The sequence below is a fragment of the Rana temporaria genome, chromosome 11 (genome assembly GCF_905171775.1).
Source record: "Rana temporaria chromosome 11, aRanTem1.1, whole genome shotgun sequence".
In the NCBI taxonomy this organism is placed as follows: domain Eukaryota; kingdom Metazoa; phylum Chordata; class Amphibia; order Anura; family Ranidae; genus Rana; species Rana temporaria.
The window spans coordinates 132,344,748-132,367,281 of record NC_053499.1 but is presented as its reverse complement, the minus strand read 5'-3'; the positions used below and the strand labels follow the sequence as shown (position 1 = coordinate 132,367,281).

The following is a 22,534-nucleotide window of genomic DNA, read 5'->3' as shown; positions in this document are numbered from 1 at the left end:
TGGACCAGCCCAGCGGCACATCAAAGGACAGGCTGCCTGAAGAAGCACCCAATGACATCACTACAAAGATGGTGGCACCGGACCTGGCCTATGGCAGTGGATCGTGGCAGGACAACACTGGATTCACTAGCCAGATGACTATGGGGTTGATTTACTAAAACTGGAGTGCAACCCCAAAAAATTATGGCATTTCTAACAATGTCCTGTCATTAACTACACTTCAAGTTTCACATTGGGGTGCCATCAGTGTAGCGTTTCCTCTACAGAACCGAGACTGTAGGATTTATATAGCAAAATTTGAAATTTAAATTTTTTGTTTGTTTCTTAAGAAAACCATAATTTCTCTTTAAGCCATTTTGAGGTTAGGAAGCTGTTTAAAATTAGGCCATTAACCCAAAAATAGTTTTTATAACCTTTATATTGAAACCTGATGCTGGTATGCTAAAAATATGGTTTCCTATGAAGAAGCAGCTCATATAAAACAAGCCCAGGCTTCCATATGGATTGAGTTGCTGGTTTTCATTAGACATGAATATTTTTAATTCTTATTTAAGCATCAGCCACTTCACATCCAAAGTTAGGAAAGACAAATGTTAGCACTCTTAAAGTATTTTAATCCTAATGGACTGCTATTCCATTAGTCTAGAGCTGCACGATTCTGACTAAAATGAGAATCACGATTTTTTCGCTTAGAAGATCACGATTCTGGCGGCGTAACATCATCTTTCACATTAAAACAAACCAAACAATTGAGCTAACTTTACGTTTTTTTTAAATTCATTGAAGAGTATTTTTTCCCCCAAAAAAATGCATTTGAAAGACCCCATGGCAAATACAGTGCGACATAAAATATTGCAACAATTGCCATTTTATTCCCTAGGGTCTCTGCTAAAATATATATAATGTTTGGGGGTTCCAAGTAATTTTTTAGCTAAAAATATTGATTTTTAACTTAAGAAACAAGTGTCAGAAAAAGATTAATGCCGCGTACACATGATCATTTTTCAGCATGAAAAAAACGTTTTTCAAAAACGTCATTTAAAATGATGGTGTGTGGGCTTCACATCATTTTTCAGGTTCTGAAAAACGACAAAAAAAAATTCGAACATGCTGCATTTTTTAAGGTAGTTTTCAGGTTGAAAAAAATATTTTTCCGCTGGCCGCTAGGTGGCGCTTCCGTTGATTTTGGCGTAGAATATGTAAATGACTAGATACGCCGATTCACGAACGTGCGCTTGCCCGTCGCAGTAAAGATACGCCGTTTCCGTAAGAGGTACGCCGCGTAAAGATAAAGCTGCCCCCTAGGTGGCGTAGCCAATGTTAAGTATGGCCGTCGTTCGCACGTCAAAATTTGAAAATTTCACGTTGTTTGCGTAAGTCGTCCGTGAATGGGACTGGACGTAATTTACGTTCACGTCAAAACCAATTAGTCCTTGTGGCGTACTTTGGAGCAATGCACACTGGGATATGTACACGGACGACGCATGCGCCGTTCGTAAAAACCGTCAATCACGTTGGGTCACCAATCATTTACATAAAACACGCCTCCCCCCATCCTCATTTGAATTAGGCGCGCTTACGCTGGCCCCAATTACGCTAGGCCGCCGTAAGTTAGGAGGCAAGTGCTTTGTGAATACAGCACTTGCCTCTCTGACTTAAGGCGGCGTAGCGTAAATACGATACGCCGCCGTAAAAATGCACCGATCTACGTGAATCCAGCCCTAAGTAATTAAACTTCCTGCATTTACACACAGAAGTTAGAAGGAAGTGTTAGTTACAATGTTTCATGTTGTTAAAAACTTGGAAGACTGCCCAGATTTTTTTTTCTTTAGAGCCGGATCACACAGGGGCGACTCATCAGGCGACTTAGTCGCTTGACAAGTCGCGCTCCACTCTGTACTATATAGTCGCTCCGACTTAGAAAAAGGTTCCTGTACTACTTTGGGGCAACTAGCATTGACTTCAATACAGAATTTATTCAGTCGCTCGGCAAGTCGTGCTGCCCCAGTGTAAACCGGGATTAACACACACATAAATTTATTCCTTTGATTTAAGAAGGAAGTTAGTTACAATGTTTCCTGTTAAAAACTTGGCAGACTGCCTGGATATTTTCTTTTGACAACTGATAAGTCTCTCCACTTGTTATATGAAAGAATCGTCAAACTCTGCATTGGAGATCGTCAGGGGGGTTGAATCGAGATCACGATTTTTTAAACGATTAATTGCGCAGCTCTAGTAGAGTCAAATCTTGGTTTTGGGTGGAGTAGGGGAGAATTTGAAAATCCCATTGATTGTTATGTGGCTAGTTCACATCCATGCAATCACAGCTTAGTTTGTGTTTTTATTAGCTTCTAACCTCAGCTTGTTCAATTAAGCTTAGACAATAAAACCTGGAAGCCGATTAGTTTCTATGTTTCTATCTAGATTTTGCACTCTCCAGTTCTAGTAAATTAACCCCAAAAGTGTTAGCTGGTTAGGCGTATAGGCCCAGATTCTCGTACGAGTTACGCCGGCGTATCTCCAGATACGCCGTCGTAACTGAGTCTGAGCCGTCGTATCTATGCGCCTGATTCAAAGAATCAGATACGCCAGAATGTGTATAAGATACAACCAGCGTAAGTCTCCTACGCCGTTGTATCTTAAATGCATATTTACGCTGGCCGCTAGGGGCGTGTATGCTGATTTATGCCTAGAAATATGTAAATCAGCTAGATACGCCAATTCACGAACGTACGCCCGGCCGTCGCATTACAGATACGCCGTTTACGTTAGGCTTTTCCCGGCGTAAAGTTACCCCTGCTATATGAGGCTTAGATGAGGCGTAGATGAGGCATACCAATGTTAAGTATGGACGTTGGGCCAGCGTAAATTTTTCCGTCTATTACGTTGTTTGCGTAAGTCGTTCGCGAATAGGGCTGTGCGTAATTTACGTTCACGTAGAAAGCATTGGCTTTTTGCAGGTAATTTGGAGCATGCGCACTGGGATACTTTCACGGACGGCGCATGCGCCGTTCGGAGAAAGCGTCATTTACGTGGGGTCACCATACATTTACATAACACACGCCCACATCTTCCACATTTGAATTAGGCGGGCTTACGCCAGCCTATTTACGCTACGCCGCCGCTACTTTGCTTCGAGAATACTGCACTTGCCTCTCAAAGTTGCGGAGGCGTAACGTAAATAGGATACGTTACGCCCGCCCCAAAGATGCGCGATTCTACGTGAATCCGGGCCCCAGTCCTCATTTCAAGCATTACCTGAGCTCTTATTAAGATAAAACCGTGTGAACAGGATCTGATGAATATGTGTGTTGAACTGATATTCCTCTACTGATGTTACCGATTGAAGCGTGTTGACACAACAAACAACCCACTCTCCCTCGGGGAGTAGATCAGGTTTTGTCCCCAAGCGAGCAGTTATCTGGCAAATGGAGTTTGTAAATATTAAAATGCACTATTGGGACGCTGGCCGAGAACTGAAGAGGCTTTGTGTCATCTGCATGGCAGAATAGAAGACTCGCTGTAATTGCCCGGAAAATGAAAACAGAAAATACGCGAGAGCCTTTCGATCTTCCTTCGTTCTCGAGTCTCTATAGTGTAATGGTGTCCACAGAGAAAAGATGAGGGGTCTCCGGTCATGGAGCTGGTCATAGTGAAGTGCAGGTAAGGCACTGGACTCAGATCTTTAGTCATTATTTAAGTCCAACGACTGTTCTTCACAAAAGCGGAGACCCTCCACCTCAAGACAACAAGATCACGCAAAACTAAAAAATCCCAACTGAATAAACCATCAAAAGCACAAAACTGCCATCTCAAGAGTCCTCTATTTCCAGAAGTGCAAGGATTCTTCGAGAAGTTTTACGCACTTCTTTTTGAACTCTATTCCAGGGCTCGACTAATCGCTGTAGCCATTGCGACTAGAAATAGCATCCTGGCGACTTGGCTTGGAAGGTGGGCAAAAAAAAACCCAGCTCTTCCTTGTGTGAGCTGGCGCCATCTGGTGGTGAGCCGTTGGTATTACAAGTTATTACCACCAGATGTGTGAGGTGGCGCCATCTGGTGGTGGCTGTTGGTATTACAAGTTAAGCATTACAAGTTAAACAGCAATTCTAATGTCATTTTTCACTATTTTCACTGCCATCTTCTTCCCTCTAATTAGAACCCCCAAACATTATATATATTTTTTATCCTAATACCCTAGAGAATAAAATGGCGATCGTTGCAATACTTTCTGTCACGCCGTATTTGCGCAGCGGTCTTACAAGCGCACTTTGAGAAAAAAAAATTACACTTTTAATAAAAAAAATAAGACAACAGTAAAGTTATCCCCATTTTTTTTAATATTATGAAAGATAATGTTACGCCGAGTAAATTCATACCCAACATGTCACGCTTCAAAATTGCGTCCGCTCGTGGAATGCCGACAAACTTTTACCATTTAAAATCTTCATAGGCGACGTTTAAAAAAATCTACAGGTTGCATGTTTTGAGTTACAGAGGAGGTCTAGGGCTAGAATTATTGCTCTCGCTCTACCAATCGCGGCAATACCTCACATGTGTGGTTTAAACATCGTTTACATATGCGGGCGCTGCTCACATATGTGTTCGCTTCTGCGCGCAAGCTCGTCGGGACGGGGTGCGTTTTCTGGCTCCTAACTTTTTTTAGCTGGCTCCTAGATTCCAAGCAAAATTTGTCAAACCCTGCTCTATTCAATATAAAAAAAGTGAAGTCATTTTTTGAAGACCCCTCGTACAACATGAGCATAGGATAGTAAACGGGTTTCAGGGCCAAACGCCCCCTTTATCAGAGCTTAGTCAACATAACAAAAAGGTATCTATTGGACTCAAAGACGATTATAGGTTATATTCCTTCTTTGAAAGCAAGCAATGCACCGGTTGTATCTTTAGTACCAGTGGCCATAAATGATGATTTATCTATTGCAGTACACTGCACTTATGTTCCCTAAAGATCACAAACTGCTAGAAGAAGCTAGCCACGGCATAAGTGTATCTAAACCCTGTGCATTCTTAGTCTGGAAACAAATAGGTAGATTCAGTAAGAGTTAGGCCGGCTTATCAGTAGATAAGTCGACCTAACTCAGAATCTACGCCGACTTATGTTTAAGCGTATGCTCAAACAGAGATACGCTTAAACATATCTAAGATAGGACGGCTTGCGCTGTCCTATCTTAGATTGCAATATTTCGGATGGCCGCTAGGTGGCGCTTCCATTGCGGTTGGCGTAGAATATGTAAATGAGTAGATACGCCGATTCACGAACGTACGCCCGGCCGACGCAGTACTTTTACGCCGTTTACGTTAGAGATAGGCCGCCTAAAGTCAGAGCTTAGCCCTAATGAAATAGTAATGTTAAGTATGGCCGCCGTTCCCGCGTCGAAATTCGAATTTTTTACGTCGTTTGCATAAGTCGCAATGTACTTAGCCGCAATGTACACTGGGAAATGTAGGCACCCGGCGCATGCGCAGTTCGAAAAGAACGTAAAAAACGTAAGGTCAAGCACTATTAAAGCGGTCCTCCACCCTAAAGTGGAGTCCCGCTGATCGGAACCCTCCCCCCCTCCGGTGTCACTTTTGACACCTTTCAGGGGGGAGGGGGGTGCAGACACCTGTCTAAAGACAGGTATTTGCACCCACTTCCGGCCACACGATACGGGCGAAAGACGGGCATTCCGTCACATCCCGTCTGTCGCCCGTTGTGTGCTGGGAACACTCGGCTCCCAGCACACAGCGTGTGAGCCAATCGGCGGGTGCAGCGCGACTCGCGCATGCGCCGTAGGGAACCGGGCAGTGAAGCCGCAGCGCTTCACTTCCTGGTTCCCTCAGCGTGGATGGCGGGGGGAGCAGCAGAGTGACGAGCGATCGCTCGTGCTCTGCTGCGATCGGCGCTGGACTCCAGGACAGGTAAGTGTCCTAATATTAAAAGTCAGCAGCTGCAGTATTTGTAGCTGCTGACTTTTAATATTTTGTTCCCGTGGCACATCCGCTTTAATATAAAACACGCCCCCCCCCCCCCCAACACATTTGAATTAGGCGCCCTTACGCCCGCCGCTTTAGGCTACGCCGCCGTAACTTAGCAGGCAAGTACATTGTGAATCATGTACTTGCCTCGCTAACTTACGGCGGCATAGCTTAAATTCCTTAAGCTACGCCGCCACAAAGTTGCGGCAATCTTACTGAATCTACCTAAAAATCTCTACACTGCAGCTACATATTTGTAGGGGCTGCTTACTACTCTTACAGGAGCACAATGTATTAGTTAAGCCCAACTTGGATTCCGATGTTCTTCACAAAAGCGGAGACCCCCACCCACCTCAAGACAGCGAGATCAGCAGAATAAAAAAAAAAAGCATCAAACTACAATCTCAAAAGTCCTCTAATAACTTCAGAAGTACAACATGAACATAAGCAGAAAAAGCACTTTGGGGGCCAAAATTCCCCTTATCAGAGCTTAGTCAGTGTAGCAAAAGGTATCTATTGGACGCAGAGACAATTAGAGCAGGGTTTGACAAATTTGCTTGGAATCTAGGAGCCAGCTAAAAAAGTTAGGAGCCAGAAAACGCGCCCCGTCCCGACGAGCTCACACGCAGAAGCGAACACATACGTGAGTAGCGCCGGCATATGTAAACCACACATGTGAGGTATTACCGCGATCGTTAGAGTGAGAGCAATAATTCTAGCTCTAGACCTCCTCTGAAATTCAAAACATGCAACCTGTAGAATTTTTTAAACGTCGCCTATGGAGATTTTAAAGGGTAAGGCTGCATTCACACCTAGGCGACAAAACGCCTGAAGCGCGACGCTCGATACACTGGAGGGGCGAATTTCCATTGCTGTCTATGAGATGGTTCACATCTCACGCCGAAACGCCGTACGCCTGCCGCCTGAAAACAAGTCCCGGACCCTTTTTTTCCAGGCGGCATTGGCGTTCGGCCATAGACAGCAATGGAAATAATTAAAAAAAGTTAAACAAATCGCGGCAATATACGCCGCATACGCGGCGTTACAATGTGAATGCAGCCTAAAAGTTTGTCGGCATTCCACGAGCGGACGCAATTTTGAAGCGTCACATGTTGGGTATCAATTTACAATATAAAAAAAATAATTGGGCTAACTTTACTGTTGTCTTATTTTTTTATTAAAAAAAAGTGTATTTTTTCCCTAAAAAAGTGCGCTTGTAAGGCCGCTGCGCAAATACGGCGTGAAAGAAAGTATTGCAACGATTGCCATTTTATTCTCTAGGGTGCTAGAAAAAAAATATATATAATGTTTGGGTGTTCTAATTAGAGGGAAGAAGATGGCAGGGAAAAATTACATATTAGAACTGCTGTTTTACTTGTAATGCCAACGGCTACCACCAGATGGCGCAGGTCACAGAAGGAAGCTAGGCACTTCACAAGGCCTCAAAGCGACCGGCCGTCGCGGGGGAGGTGGGGGCGCACTGTGTCTCTGTGCGCCCCCACCTCCCCAGCTGCGCGATCGCCGTAATCGGCGGGCCCTTGGCGGCCGGTAACTGAGGCCGCGGCTTTCCTGACAGTCAACGGCTTTCCTCTCGGGGGATCTGTGAGAACCGAGCCATTGGCGGTGTTCGGTGGCTCGGTTCTCAGTGCAGGGATGGCGGGGGACAGATGGAGCATCGGTCTGATGCTCCATCCACCAAGGTAAGTATGAATCTAAAAAAAAAAATTTTTTTAACCCATATTTCTCTTTTAAGCAAACTCCGGGAGGCAGTGGAGGACAGAGAAGCCTGGCGCACTATGGTCCATGAGGTCACGAAGAGTCGGACACGACTAAACGACAACAAGAATTAAAAGTACAGTTGCCCTTTAACTTAAAAAATTTGGTTTCCGAGATAAAACATCAAAAGAGGAAATGAAAAGCAGTATTTCCAAATCATCTGATTAAAATGTAGAAAACCAAAAACCCTCAGTAGACACGCGTTGCAGTACATCTATCCAAGGGTCCAAAACTTCTACCGCTATGGGAGCCGAGGGGTTAAATCTTTCACTTACTTGCACAAACAAATGCAAATACGCTCTTTGGCTCTCTTATAAAAGAAGAACCCAAAAGCCTACACAGAAATACAGAGTCGCCATGGTAACAGAAGATGCCTTCCTCGCAATCGCTGCGCAGCCAACAAATGTACATTCCAGCTGCAAATTTCAGTTCTACAGTAAATGGGGTTTGTGTTCAGAAAAAATGCTGTGTACATGATATTGTTTGCCTTGATTAAAGCCCGTATTCATGGGGTGCCCGGGGCGCCACCTGAGCCTTTGTAAGCCCGCAGTGTTGGGAACACAGTAAACTCCATCAGCCAGAGAAGATACAAGTGTCAATGATGAAGGACACGTCCCCGAGAACCGAGTTCTCATTCACACCCGTCACCGGATTCCAAAAGCTCTACAGCGCTCAAGATGAGGAATCCGGTTATTCTCAATGGGCCCGTTCAGCGTTTTGCTTTTCACGTCAAGTTCGGAACAATACATGAACTTCTTTTGGGGCGAAATCAACACTTTTCCCCCCTACAGACTTTAATAGAAGCATCTGAAAAACACTTGAAAAGTAGCGTTTATGGGCCAGATTCAGGTTCAAATGCGGCGGCGTAACGTATTGTCTTTACGTTACAACGCCGCAAGTTTTCAGCGCAAGTGCCTGATTCACCAAGCACTTGCGTGTAAACTTTCGGCGTAGCGTAAAGCCATCCGGCGCAAGCCCGCCTAATTCAAATGGGGCGTGTACCATTTAAATTAGGCGCTTTCATGCGCCAAACGTTCTGCGCATGCTCCGTTTGGAAATTTCCCGCCGTGCTTTGCGCGAAATTACGGCGCCCTGACGTGTTTGTGAATGGCGACGTGCGTAACGTACTTACGCAAAAAAAATAAAAAATTCAAATTCGACGCGGGAACGACGGCCATACTTTAACATGGCTCGTCTAAAGTTAAGCCATGAAAAAGCAGGCTTAACTTTGCGACGGGAAAAAACGACGAGCGACGACGTAACGCACGCGAGTAGCTTCGTGGATCGCCGTAAAAGCGAATTTGCATACCCGACACTGGAAAATGACGCAAACTTCACCCAGCGGCAGCCGTAATATTGCAGCCTAAGATCCAAAGGCGTATGAAGCCGTAAGCCTGTCGGATCTTAGCCAAATGCCGTCGTATCTTGTTTGTGAATCACAAATTAAGATACGACGCGGCAAATTTGAAAATACGCCGGAATATCAGTAGATACTCCGGCGTATTTCTTCTGTGAATCTGGCCCTATGTTCTTTTCAGAAGCTCCCAGAAGTCTACCAGGCCAAAAATGCACAATTCTGAGCAAAACAAAAAAGGGGTAGATTCACATAGACTTACGACGGGCGTATCAGTAGATACGCCGTCGTAAGTCCGAATCCCCGCTGTCGCAACTTTAAGCGCATGCTCAAACTGAAATACGCTTAAATGTTGCTAAGATACGACCGGCGTAAGTCTCCTACGCCGTCGTATCTTAACTGCATATTTACGCTGGCCGCTAGGGGCGTGTACACTGATTTACGCCTAGAATATGTAAATCAGCTAGATATGCCGATTCACAAACGTACGCCCGGCCGTCGCAGTAAAGATACGCCGTTTACGTAAGGGGTTTTCAGGCGTAAAGTTATTCCACCAAATACATGGCGCAGCCAATGTTAAGTATGGCAGTCGTTGCCGCGTCTAAATTTGAAAATTTTACGCCGTTTGCGTAACTCGCCCGTGAATGGGGCTGGCCGTAATTTACGTTCACGTCGAAAGCATGACGATTTGCCGACGTCATTTGGAGCATGCGCACTGGGATACGTCCACGGACGGCGCATGCGCCGTTCATTAAAAACGTCAAATACGCGGGGTCATCAGATTTTACATACAGAACACGCCCCCAACCAGCCTATTTTGAATTAGGCGGGCTTACAGTCTATGTAATCAAGGCAGATCGCCATTCCGTCAGTAGGGAAGGCATGCATCCTGCGTTCCTGCAAAGCAGTGATCACGATCGATGCCTTCCCCTAGTAAAAGCCCCTCCCTTACAGTACACAAGCACTGGCTTGGCACATAGTTCACCCTTTGATCGCCCCCTGATGTTTATCTCTTCCCAGCCAGTGACATTAGTACAGTGAGAGTGCATATTTTTTTTAGCACTGATCGCCGTATTAGTGTCACTGTTCCCCAAAAAGTGTCAAACGTGTCAGTTAGGTGTCCTATTTGTCCGCCGCAATATCACTAGTAAAGAAAAAAAATCCATAAATATATCTCAGAGATTCTAGACACTATGGGCCAGATTCTCAGATATTTACACTTGCGCCGCGTATCAGTCATACGCTACGCTGCCGTACCTTACCTGGCGGAATTTCGAATCCTCAGCGATTTTGCGCCGTAAGTTACGGCGGCGTAGTGTATTTCTGGTGGCGGAATTCAAATTGGCGGGTAGGGGGCGTGGTTCATTTAAATGAAGCGCGTCCCCGCGCCGAATGAACTGCGCATGCTCCGTTTCTAAATTTCCCGCCGTGCTTTGCGCGAAATGTCGCACCGACGTCATTTTTTTAACTTAGACGTGAGTTACGTCCTTTCCTATTCACGGACGACTTACGCAAACAAATTTTTTTTTCAAATTTCGACACGGGAACGAAGGCCATACTTAACATGGCAAGTCTATCTATACGCCGCAAAATAGCAGCTTTAACTATACGCTGGGAAAAGCCGACTAGTGACGACGTAAGAGAATGCGACGGCCACGCGTACCTTCGTGGATCGACGGAAAAAGCTAATTAGCATACCCGACGCGGAAAACAACGCAAACTCCACCCAGCGGGCGCCAAAATATTGCACCTACGATCCGAAGGCGTACGAAGCCATACGCCTGTCGGATCGAAGCCAGAAGCCGTCGTATCTTGGTTTGAGGATTCAAACTAAAGATACGACGCGGCAAATTTGAAAGTACGCCGGCGTATCAGTAGATACGCCGGCGTACTCTCTTTCTGAATCTGGCCCTATAAGGCCTCATGCACACTGGACGTTAAAATAACGTTATAAAAGCGTCAGTAGCTTAGCAGTGAGTTTTTCAACTTTTTTTTTACTTTTATCTGCTTTTTTCAACGTTTTTTCAAAAGCGTTTTTTAGTGTGCATTAGCGTTTTTCCGCGTTAGCGCTTTTTTGTTGAAGGAAAAAAAATGTATTTCTTTTTTTTCAAATGGATCAAAAACGTTAAAAAACGCTGGTGAGTGACGTTTTTGAGCGTTTATCGGCGTTAGAGCGTTTTTACAGCTGAAAAACGTCTGTCAGAACCCACTAGTTTTGGGTGTTTTTTACTGCTCAAAAACGCCAATGCCCAAAACTGCTGATAACAGCCTATGTGTGCATGGACACATAGGATAACATGATGGAGAGTTTATTGACTGTAGAAAAAAAACATCTACTGCCAAAAACAGCTGCTGTAAAAACGTCCAGTGTGCATGAGGTATAACTGTTGCGCAAACCAAACAAACACTTATCGGGATTATTATTTTTTTTACCAAAAATATGTAGCAGAATACATATTGGCCTTAATTGAGGAATAAATTCGATTTTTTACATTCTTTTTTTATTGAAGATGTTCTATAGCAAAAAGTAAAAAAAAATATTTTTTTAAACTGTCAGTCGTTTTTTGTTTATAGCGCAAAAAAAAAAAAAAACGCAGAGGTGATCAAATACCACGGATGGTTACCACTTAAAAAGGCTAAACTTTTTTCTGACACTTGTTACATACAAGTTAAAACCAGTATTCTTTGCAAAAAAAAAAAATAATGTATTACTTAGAACCCCCCAAGCATTATATTATATTTTTTTTTAAAAGAGACCCTAGAGAATAAAATGGCGGTCGTTGCAATATTTTATGTCGCACTGCAATTGCGCAGCGGTCTTTCAAAAGCAATTATTTGGGGGGAAAAATGCACTTTAATGAATTTAAAAAACAAACAAGTAAAGTTAATCCAATTTTTTTGTATAATGTGAAAGATGATGCTACGCCGTGAGAATCGTGATCTTTATTCTAAGCAAAAAAATCGTGATTCTAATTTTATCCAGAATCTAAAGCCCAACTATTATTACAAACGCTCCCTCCTCCTACCTCCTACTACCCTGTGTAAAAAAAAAAAAAAAGAAAGTTTGTCCGATCTGGTGATCCGGTTCCCCTGTGTCAGCCAGTGGCAGTGAAAGGAGGGAGCGCCAACAATGGCTGCACCATGGGTGATGTCGTTGCTCCTGGCATTCACAGTTGTTGTGGGGGGGTGGGGGGGGCACATGACTGGACCCGGCTGATAATAGGCAAATATTATATAATCATGGGTTAGTTAGTACAGGTGTTAGGAGGGATGGAGAATTTTTAGGACTAGTTGATCTTTAGGCCAGGTTCACATATGTGCAGCCACAGGTTCGTGCATGTCTGTTCACCGGTTCAGGTGTGATTCGGGTCCCATATTTTTGCCTGAATTCCCACCTGAACCAGACCCAAAGACGCACAGGGCCCTTCTGCAATCCGGACCACGTCTGCCCCAGACTTATGTGAACCAGCTCCATTGAGAACCATTCACACTTGACTGTCATGCCAATTGGATACGGTAAAACCTGCATCCAATTCGCATATATGAGAACCCAGGATCAGCTGCAATAATATTTTAAGGGTCAGTTCACACCAGAATGCCATGCAGGAATCCTACACTTCATGTGTTTCCCACACCGCATTCAAAACACACTACAGTTGCGTGTCAATATTAAGTTAAAGCCATTTTCCTGTGCTGGATCACATACTACAGAAGTACCCTGTGACCCGGTTGCAGCGCGTTTTGTAAAGTAGCACATGCGCTACTTTTTGCTGTGGTCCAGCGGGATTTAGCCCTTTCAAAATGAACAAGCTCACACCACACAAGAACATGCAGCGCGTTTCTGTGCGATTCCTGGTGCGAAGCACCCCCAACACTCTCACCCTACCTTAAGGTGACCAGATTTTTTAAATTAAATCCGGGGACATATTTTTTTTTTTTACTAGTAATGTGCCAATCAGCGACTCTCTGCCCATTGCCGCCGTCGCCCGCCTCACAGCCTGTCAAGTCTCACTCTTCGGGCCCCCTCGTACTATCGAGTGGGGAGCAAAGGAAGATCACTCTGCCAGGGAAGACAAGAAGATAAGCAGGCAGGCGGCTGGCGAGGACTTGAGCCAAGGCAGAAGAACATGCGGGCGAAGCTGAATGGACATGCACCCAAAACTGAAGAAATATTCCCTCCGCTCCGACCAGCACATGATCCTCAGAAGGGGGCACAGATCATGGAAAAAAATACACCCCGCCTAAGCAAGTAGGAGCGGCGGAGTGGGAGTGTGTAATTCAGATATTTATTTTTTATTCTGCACTGACTGTCTTTGAAATTGCCCGGGCCCCTATTCATATCCAATCCGGGCACAAAACCAGGGACAGACTTGGTCAGGGGACAGTGTCCTCTATCTGGGGACTGTCCCCAGAAAATGGGAATGTCTGGTCACCCTACCCTATCTAGATGATATAAGGAATTGGCAATATCAGTTCTATACATATTAGGCTGCATTCACACCTGAACGCAGCGTATTTTACCACAGTGTTTTGTCCCGCGATTTGCCGCGACAAAATGCGGTAAAATATGCCGCGGTAACATACACAGGAGGGGTGATCAACATTGTCGGCTATGGCCGAAAGCCGCCTGAAAAAAAGGTCCGGGACTTGTTTTGAGCTTCAGGCGTTTCGGCGTGGAGATGTGAACCATCTCCATAGCCGACAATGTAAAATCACCCCTCTAGCGTATTGCCGGCTGCAATAGCGTCGCGCTACAGGCGACAATACGCCTAGGTGTGAATGCAGCCTAAGGAGTGGTCTTCTCCTCCAGAAGCAGCCATTCTCGACACGCCTCAGTGCTGTGGCCTAGGCCTCATGTAAACACTTAATTGAAATGTGATAAGTTTACCATATTTAGACTTATTTTCCAGTCAGAGATCTCTGGAAACTGAAAATGTCAAAGTCACAAGAATGATGATCAACAAGATACACAGATAATCTTTTGTATTATCGCTGAGAAAACTTGAGACTATAACTGATAGAACGGAAAAAAACTCTGCGGGACAGAAACACGCGGTACCGGACGGTTGTTTTTCCGCCTTTGAATAAAACAGTAACAGTGACGGCTAGTTCACGCCTCAATCCCGGCCTTCAATATGGTTTACCACATGCACGTTTACACACACTTTCAATGCTTTTTTGATGTGTTTCAGTGCGGTTTATTCTCCCCCTCAGGTTTTTGCATGTTCTGCTGCATTTACCCGCCTTACAGTGTATTTTTTTTTTTTTTTTTTTTAAGTGTCTAACCCTCAACAAAGTGGTGTGAATTAAGGTGATTGGAAAGCATTACTGTGCATGAGGTAAGAATCCATTATAAAAAACATAGAAGTATCAGGAGTGAACCAGCCCTATGGTTCACCAGTTCAGGCGCACCTTTTTATTTGAATTTGCACCTTAACCAGACTTAAAATCTCACAGAAACGGACCGCGGCAGCCCCGGACATTTGTGAACTGGCTCCATTGAAAGCCAGTCAGACATGTTATGCGAATCGGGTGCAGTTAAAAACGCATCCAATTAGCATATATGTGAACCAAAACTTAGGCTTTGTTCACACAGGCATACCACAGCGTACACCTATGTGAGGGCCATGGTTGCCTTGCCTGCATGGGGAGGCACAGGTGTTCCGTGTTTCCCCATGCAGGCAGTCCTATTCATGTCAATTGAGCTGAATGGACACAGAGGGCACTTCCAGGATGACATCCATGTGGGCGCACAGCCCCAAATGCCCACTGCCTGTACATCACCATCCGCTGCCACTTTAAGTGGGCTTTAGCCCAGGTTCACCCTGGGCTGCGGGAATGAAGCCGTGCAAGTTTAGCTGAACTCGCACGATTTCACTCCCGCTTGTCAGTCCCGATTTCGGCCGCGATTACAGAGACAACCGCAATCGCAAAAAGTAGTACAGAAACTACTTTTTGAAAATCGGTGCAGTGCCGCAGATGTGGCGTCGCACCGATTAGGATGGTGCCAGTGCCGGCAAATGCCGCCGATTTGACATGCGCTTTGACATGTCAAATCGCACCAGAGTGAACCAGGGCTCAGGCTACATTCACACCGAAGTGACACGTTATGAAGCGTTTTTTTTTGGAGCAGAATTGCATGCTTTTACAACTACATTTCACACCTAAGCGACCCGTTTTCAAGTGTTTATTCAATCTTTTTTTTTTACGTTTTTGGGAGCAGAATTGAACGTTTTTACAGCTTTTGTCAGGCATTTTTTTCATGCTTTTTTTTCCAACTAAAAGGTGTGGAGAACAGCCGTTTGAACAGAAAAGCACTTGAAAAATAACGCTTGGGGAAAAAAAAGCATGTGTCGTACTTTATTAGGCATTTCCACTAAAGTCAATGGGGACAAAAACGCTCAATTCTGCCTGAAAAGCAGCTCATGTATTTTTTGAGCGACAAGTGTTTTACTACAGGCGTCAGGACGCTCAGATGTGAACAAGGGCTATTGAAAACAATAGGTTTTTGCTTGTTGAGCATTTTATAAACTTTGAGCTACAAGCTACAAAACGCTCAAGTGAGAATGGGGCCTAATGCCCGGGAAGCGCATGCAGCTCTTGTATCATGTAACTGCAGTGTGTTGGCTGTCACAGTGCACACAGGATCAGGAGCCCATTCCACTTGTTACCATCCGATCAAGAAGCCAAAATCAAGAAGTCTGTAACACCTAACATTACAGATGGTGCTTAAATGTATCGCTTTTCCTTTGCGAATACACCTTTGTGTCGGTTCACACTGATGCGATGTGGAAAATGGTGATTCATGTGCAGGATGAAAGTAGTGTAGTAGTGTGAACCCAGCCTAAGTGAATGCTTCAACCCTGTTCACCCTGAGGCTGGGTTCACACTACTACACTACTTTCATCCTACTTTGCTCTGCTACATTGGTCCTACATTTATCCTACATTGGTCCTACATCCATCTTACTCATGAACAGGATACTACTTTGGTCCGACTTCAATGATATTCAATGGGCCTGAAGTAGGATCAATGTAGGACCAAAAGTAGTACAGGGAGCATTTTCAAAGTCGGACCGACTTGTGTAGGACGCTACAAGACGCTCTCATAGGGAAACATTGAACACAGAGCAAAGTAGGATGAAAGTAGTGTAGTAGTGTGAACCCAGCCTAAAGCTGGGTTCACACTTGTGCGGTGCAGGACACTGCATGTGATACAGATAGGAACCGCACCGCATTTCTATTCAAATCACATGCGATTCTTTGCAGTGCAATTCGAGCCCATTCCTTTTGTATGGGGCCAATTTGCACCACACCACTCTAAAAAGGTGCAAACATCTTTTTTTTGCCACACCGGAATCGGATTGCATGGGTGTTCACATCCATGCAATCAGATTTCTACAATCGCACTGCCACCTGTTGTGGGGTGCGGGAAACACATAGGATTCACTGCTTTTCCCGCACCGCTTATATGTGAACCAGGACCCAAGCTAAAAGTGATTTAGAAATATCACCCAGGTTCAGCAAGAGTTACTTAGTTTTAGAGTCGGTTCACACTGCGTCCTGAGGACGACTTCAGAGGCGATTTGCAAAACGACTTCTGTATAGAAGTTAATGCAGGTCGCCCCCGAAGTCGTACAGGAACCTTTTTCTAAGTCGGAGCAACTTGCGTCGCTCCTATTAGAACGGTTCCATTGCATTCAATGGGACGCTAATCGTCAGGCGGCGTGTCGCCCCAGTGTGAACCGGGTCTTACATATTGCACACTGCAATGTTGTAACCAATTACATTTTTCTCAAGATGTAAATAACAAAATGTATGAAAAAAAAATATTGAGATTTATGTGCATAAAAAAAAAAAAAAAAAAAAAAAAAAAAAAAAAGAACTTAATCAGATGATCTAAGTATACGTTTTTGATAATTACCATTATAAATTTGATTGCTGCTTCTTGAAATGTATAAAATAATAACTTTTTAGTTATTGATAATTTTAATAACTTATCATTTTCAATCTCGCTCAATTTCAAGACTAAAGATCTATTTATACTTTATCGCTTTATAAATCTAAGTCATACCTTTATAGCAATGTCATTAATTAACAAATTATACTTTTTCTGATATAATAGATATGCAAATTTTTTTTTTTTTTACACGTCCATAAGTTTGAATTTCCATGCTAACAATATAAAAAATAAAGAAATACAGATGTGCTGTAAAAATGTTAGATATATTGCTGTGTGAATATAATGCTCATTTCCCAGAACCCTCCTGTGATATAATATATACAGTACTCCTGTGGTAGACCAGTAACGTGCTGCAGTGAGCCGTCTGCACACGCTGCATTGGGGAAGCACAAGACATCATAGATGTTTCCATTAAACAATCGTGATGAATATACCACCTATTTCTAAGAAATTGGATTCAGAATATGCCCTGGAAGGGTAGTTCTACATCCAATATTACTGTGCTTAACATCTTTTTTTTATTTTTTTTAATTCTTTATGTAAAAAAAAAAAACACACACACAAACAAACACTCTTGCAATGGCAGACATTTTCAGTACTCTGTTCCAACAAAACTGATAAAAAAATTTAAAGTAATTTTCTGAATTTCATAACAAAATAAAATAAGAATATAAAAAGTTAGAAAAGCGATATCCAAGATCGGTCCTGTCTGATATTAAATACGTTGTATTAAAAAAATGTTTATAACACAGTAGGGATAAACACAGTGAGCAGGGGGGCTGGATGCATTTCGAATTAAAAAAATAAAAACACAGGGAGCTGTAGCTAGGATAAAGGAACAATCTCACAAGCAGAAGAAGGTACCACTAGTGTTTTTTCTTTTTTTTATTGAAGTTCACCAGACTTTTTTTTTTTTTTTTTCTTAAGCTGTTGAACCAGTGCAATAAATAAACGCTGGAAGTGCCTGCTGCAAGTATTATATATTTCCCTCCCCCCCCAGACATATATACTGTATATGTACACACTATATAAAAATATTTTTATATACACATACATAATTTTCTTTTCTTTTCCCACAGACATATATACTGTAGAGGGGATTTACTAAAACTGCTTGGTGCAAAATCTGTTGCATCTCTGCATAGAAACCAATCCGCCTCCAGGTTTAATTGTCAAGCTGAAGTGAGAAGCTGATTGGCTACTATGCACAGCTACACCAGATTTTAAGAGTTCCAGCTTTAGTAAATCCCCCCTATATGTCAATCCACTGTGAAAAAAAAAATATATATATATATATATATATATATATATGCATGTCCATACACTTTGAGTGTGTGTGTGTGTGTGTGTGTGTGTGTGTGTGTGTGTGTGTATGTGTGTATGTGTGTATGTGTGTATATATATATATATATATACTCAAGGTGATGATGATGATGATAATATATATATATATATATATATATATATATATATATATACACACACACACATACACACACACACATATATACACTCAAAGTGATCTATCCATCCCTTCCATCCCCAATACATGGACCTATCCATACATGACCAGATCAGCCGGTCACTATAGATCTATAGATCGCCCCAATGTCTTTTGCACATTACGCGGCGTCTCCATACACGGGTATATCTCCGGGGTACACATTGGGGTAACAATAGGGATCATCGGCTCCCAGCCATTGGGCAGTAAGACACTAGAAAGCCTCTTGGCCCCCATAGACGGCCAGCACACACCGTACATCTAACACAACCCCCCCGGACAGTCAATCACCCCTCGGAGGAGCAATAGAAGTCCATTGGAGAGGTTCTGCGTCAGATTCCCACCCTGTATGTAGCCCCCATCCCCTATAGGGGCCCCCACATGTACAACACACATTGATGACAATATGGCCCCTGACAGCTTTATTTAACCAAGCAGTCAGAGGAGCAAAAAAAAAATGGATGTGCAAAGTGCAGTAACCATAGCAACCAATCAGATCCCTCTTCTCATCAGAGGAAAGGCGGATGCTGATTGGTTGCTGGGGGTGACAGCACTGGATCCTCCAATCACACAGAGAGTAGCAGAAAATGTCAGTTATTTGCAGCTTGTAGGAGAAGGAAATAAGTGACATTTGTTGTAATGTAAACAATGAGCCCCTGCAGAGATAGATGATGGGGGGTCCCCCACGTACCGTAGCGGAGGTGAGGCTGCTGTCCTGTAGGGTGAGGTGGTGGGGTTCCCATCGGCGGAGGAATTTGGAGGTGAGGATCTTGCTGAGGAAGGTGCGGGGGTGTCGGATGACACACACCTGGATGTCCCCCTCCTGGAGAAGCTTGTATCTCATCCCATTGAAGTGAAGCATGGTCCTCCGGCACTGCACGGCTCCCTTCCCCCCCTCCGGACCGGACATCTCCCCCCCCAGGAGGGGTTTGTTCTCCTCGATCTGTCGGTGATCGCTTCCCCCACATGAGCCGCTCGTACAATCCATAGCAACCGGTGCCTCCCCCCCTCCTCTACAATCCCCGCTCCCGCCGCCGGTACTACCGCCGCTGCTGGTCACTGATCGCCGGGCATGTCACATCCAGTCCGGGGGGGAAGGGGGGGTCTGAGCATGGATCGGACGGGTGTCAGTGTGTGTGTGTGTGTGTGTGTCACAGCCAGGCAAAGGGGACAAGATTGCAGCAGCTTCTCCGCCACCATTGGCTGGCGCCGCGTCACGTGTCCCATCAATGACGTCAATGGCAGAAGCGAGCAGATCAGGATGCAAAGTGTGTGTGGTGCAGGGAGGAGGAGGAGGGGAGATCCATCCCTTACACACCGCGACACCCTCAGATCACACACAATGTACACACTACATGTCATGGACCCCCCCCCCCCATCCCTTACACACCGCGACACCCTCAGATCACACACACAATGTACACACAATGTACACACTACATGTCATGGAGGCCCCCCCCCCCCCCCCACATCCCTTACACACCGTGCGACACCCTCAGATCACACACAATGTACACACAATATACACACTACATGTCATGGAGGCCCCCCCCCCCCCATCCCTTACACACCGCGACACCCTCAGATCACACACAATGTACACACTACATGTCATGGAGGACCCCCCCCATCCCTTACACACCGCGACACCCTCAGATCACACACAATGTACACACTACATGTCATGGAGGACCCCCCCCCCCATCCCTTACACACCGCGACACCCTCAGATCACACACAATGTACACACAATATACACACTACATGTCATGGAGGACCCCCCCCCCCATCCCTTACACACCGCGACACCCTCAGATCACACACAATGTACACACAATATACACACTACATGTCATGGAGGACCCCCCCCCCCATCCCTTACACACCGCGACACCCTCAGATCACACACAATGTACACACTACATGTCATGGAGGACCCCCCCATCCCTTACACACCGCGACACCCTCAGATCACACACAATGTACACACAATATACACACTACATGTCATGGAGGGCCCCCCCCCCCCATCCCTTACACACCGCGACACCCTCAGATCACACACAATGTACACACAATATACACACTACATGTCATGGAGGACCCCCCCCCCATCCCTTACACACCGCGACACCCTCAGATCACACACAATGTACACACTACATGTCATGGAGGACCCCCCCATCCCTTACACACCGCGACACCCTCAGATCACACACAATGTACACACTACATGTCATGGAGGACCCCCCCCCATCCCTTACACACCGCGACACCCTCAGATCACACACAATGTACACACTACATGTCATGGAGGACCCCCCCCCCCCATCCCTTACACACCGCGACACCCTCAGATCACACACTGCAATCACACACAATGTACACACTACATGTCATGGAGGACCCCCCCCCCCATCATGTACACAATTACCAACACTCTGCAAAGAAACCAATCACATACCAGGAGATGATTGGATACCATGCATTTGCACTCACCAGTTTTAATAAATCAACTCCAATGTCAGATTTCATGTACATAGTGTCAGATTTCATTACATGGTGTCAGTTTTCATCTATACTGTGACAAATTTGTGTACACAGTTTGTAAATTTCATGTACATGGTGTCAGACTCCATGTATACTGTCAGGTGACAAGTGTCAAATTTCAGTCCATGGTGTCATATTTCATTACATGGTGTCAGTTTTCATGTATACTGTGACAAATGTATGTACACAGTTTCAGATTTCACATACATGGTGTCAGATTTCATGTATACTGTGACAAATGTATGTACACAGTTTCAGATTTCACATACATGGTGTCAGATTTCATGTATACTGTCAGATTTCATGTATGTCAGGTGTCAAATTTATGTACAGTGTCATATTTCACTACATGGTTTCAGATTTGGGTGTCCGTTTATGAAGCAGTGAAGAGCGGTGATCCCAGGGATCACCAGTGATCACAGCCCATAAACAGTTTATCAAACAGTGATAATCGGGGGGGGGGAAGTGTTTGAATTTGTTCTCCCGCCGATTATCTCTACACACAGTGAAGTTTCATAGACTGACACAGAAACGGCCAGTTTATGAAGCTGTGATCTGAGCTCTTCACTGGTGATCTGAGTCAGAATTCACACTCCCGGATTCACCATCTCAGAGGTGGTGAAGCGGGGAGTGAAGAGGGAATCCCGGGGGTTCTGAGGAGGAAGGAGGAAGATTTTTAACTTCTTTCTACCTCGTTCTGACCCCCCAACACTGTAACTATGTCCCCCTGTAATATTTATGTGTATACATATATATATATATACATACATATATATAATGTGTACATGTGTATATATATATATATATATATATATATATATATATAATGTGTGTGTGTGTATATACATGTATATGCAATGTGTGTGTTTATACATATATATATTATGCAGGGGGACTCGTTATTTTAATTACATTAACCACTCCGTCTTTCAGTGAACTGAGCGGTGATAATTTATCACTGCTCAATAAACTGACATCTCCGTATTTCTGTGAATTTCTGGTCCGTTCTCCACTGTTTGAAGAGTTGGTAGATCACTTCACTCCTCCAAGGGTGAAGCGATCTTCTCCGCTTCATAAACAGGCACACAGGAGAAAAATCTTCACCGTGAATGCCGGAGAAAGAAGCAGTGAATAGATTTCACTGCTTCATAAATGGACACCTCGATGTATATGGTGTCAGATTTCATGTATAATGTGAAAAATGTATGAACACGGTGTCAGATTTCATGTATAATGTGAAAAATGTATGTACACGGTGTCAGATTTCATGTATACAGTCAGGTGTCAATATGTGTCATAATTCATTACATGGTATCAGATGTGATGTACACAGTGTCAGATTTCATGTACATGGTGTCAGATTTCATGTATACTGTCAGATTTCATGTACCCAGTGTCATTTTTCATGTATA

General features: G+C 44.3%; 1 protein-coding gene across 4 annotated transcripts in view; it reads right to left on the bottom strand.

Moving 5' to 3' along the window:
- LOC120917707 (c-Maf inducing protein) overlaps positions 1-19,759 on the bottom strand; it is a 251,803-nt gene extending 232,044 nt beyond the window's left edge. For 2 of the 4 annotated variants that reach the window (XM_040329178.1, XM_040329179.1), the window contains exon 1: positions 19,264-19,758. In XM_040329178.1, the coding sequence (XP_040185112.1) occupies positions 19,264-19,560 (297 nt within the window). In that variant the 5' untranslated portion in view covers positions 19,561-19,758. Of the gene's footprint in view, positions 1-19,263 lie in introns of all 4 variants that reach the window. The other 2 variants (XM_040329177.1, XM_040329180.1) reach the window with 2 other exon arrangements.
- Between the last annotated feature and the right edge of the window lie 2,775 nt (positions 19,760-22,534).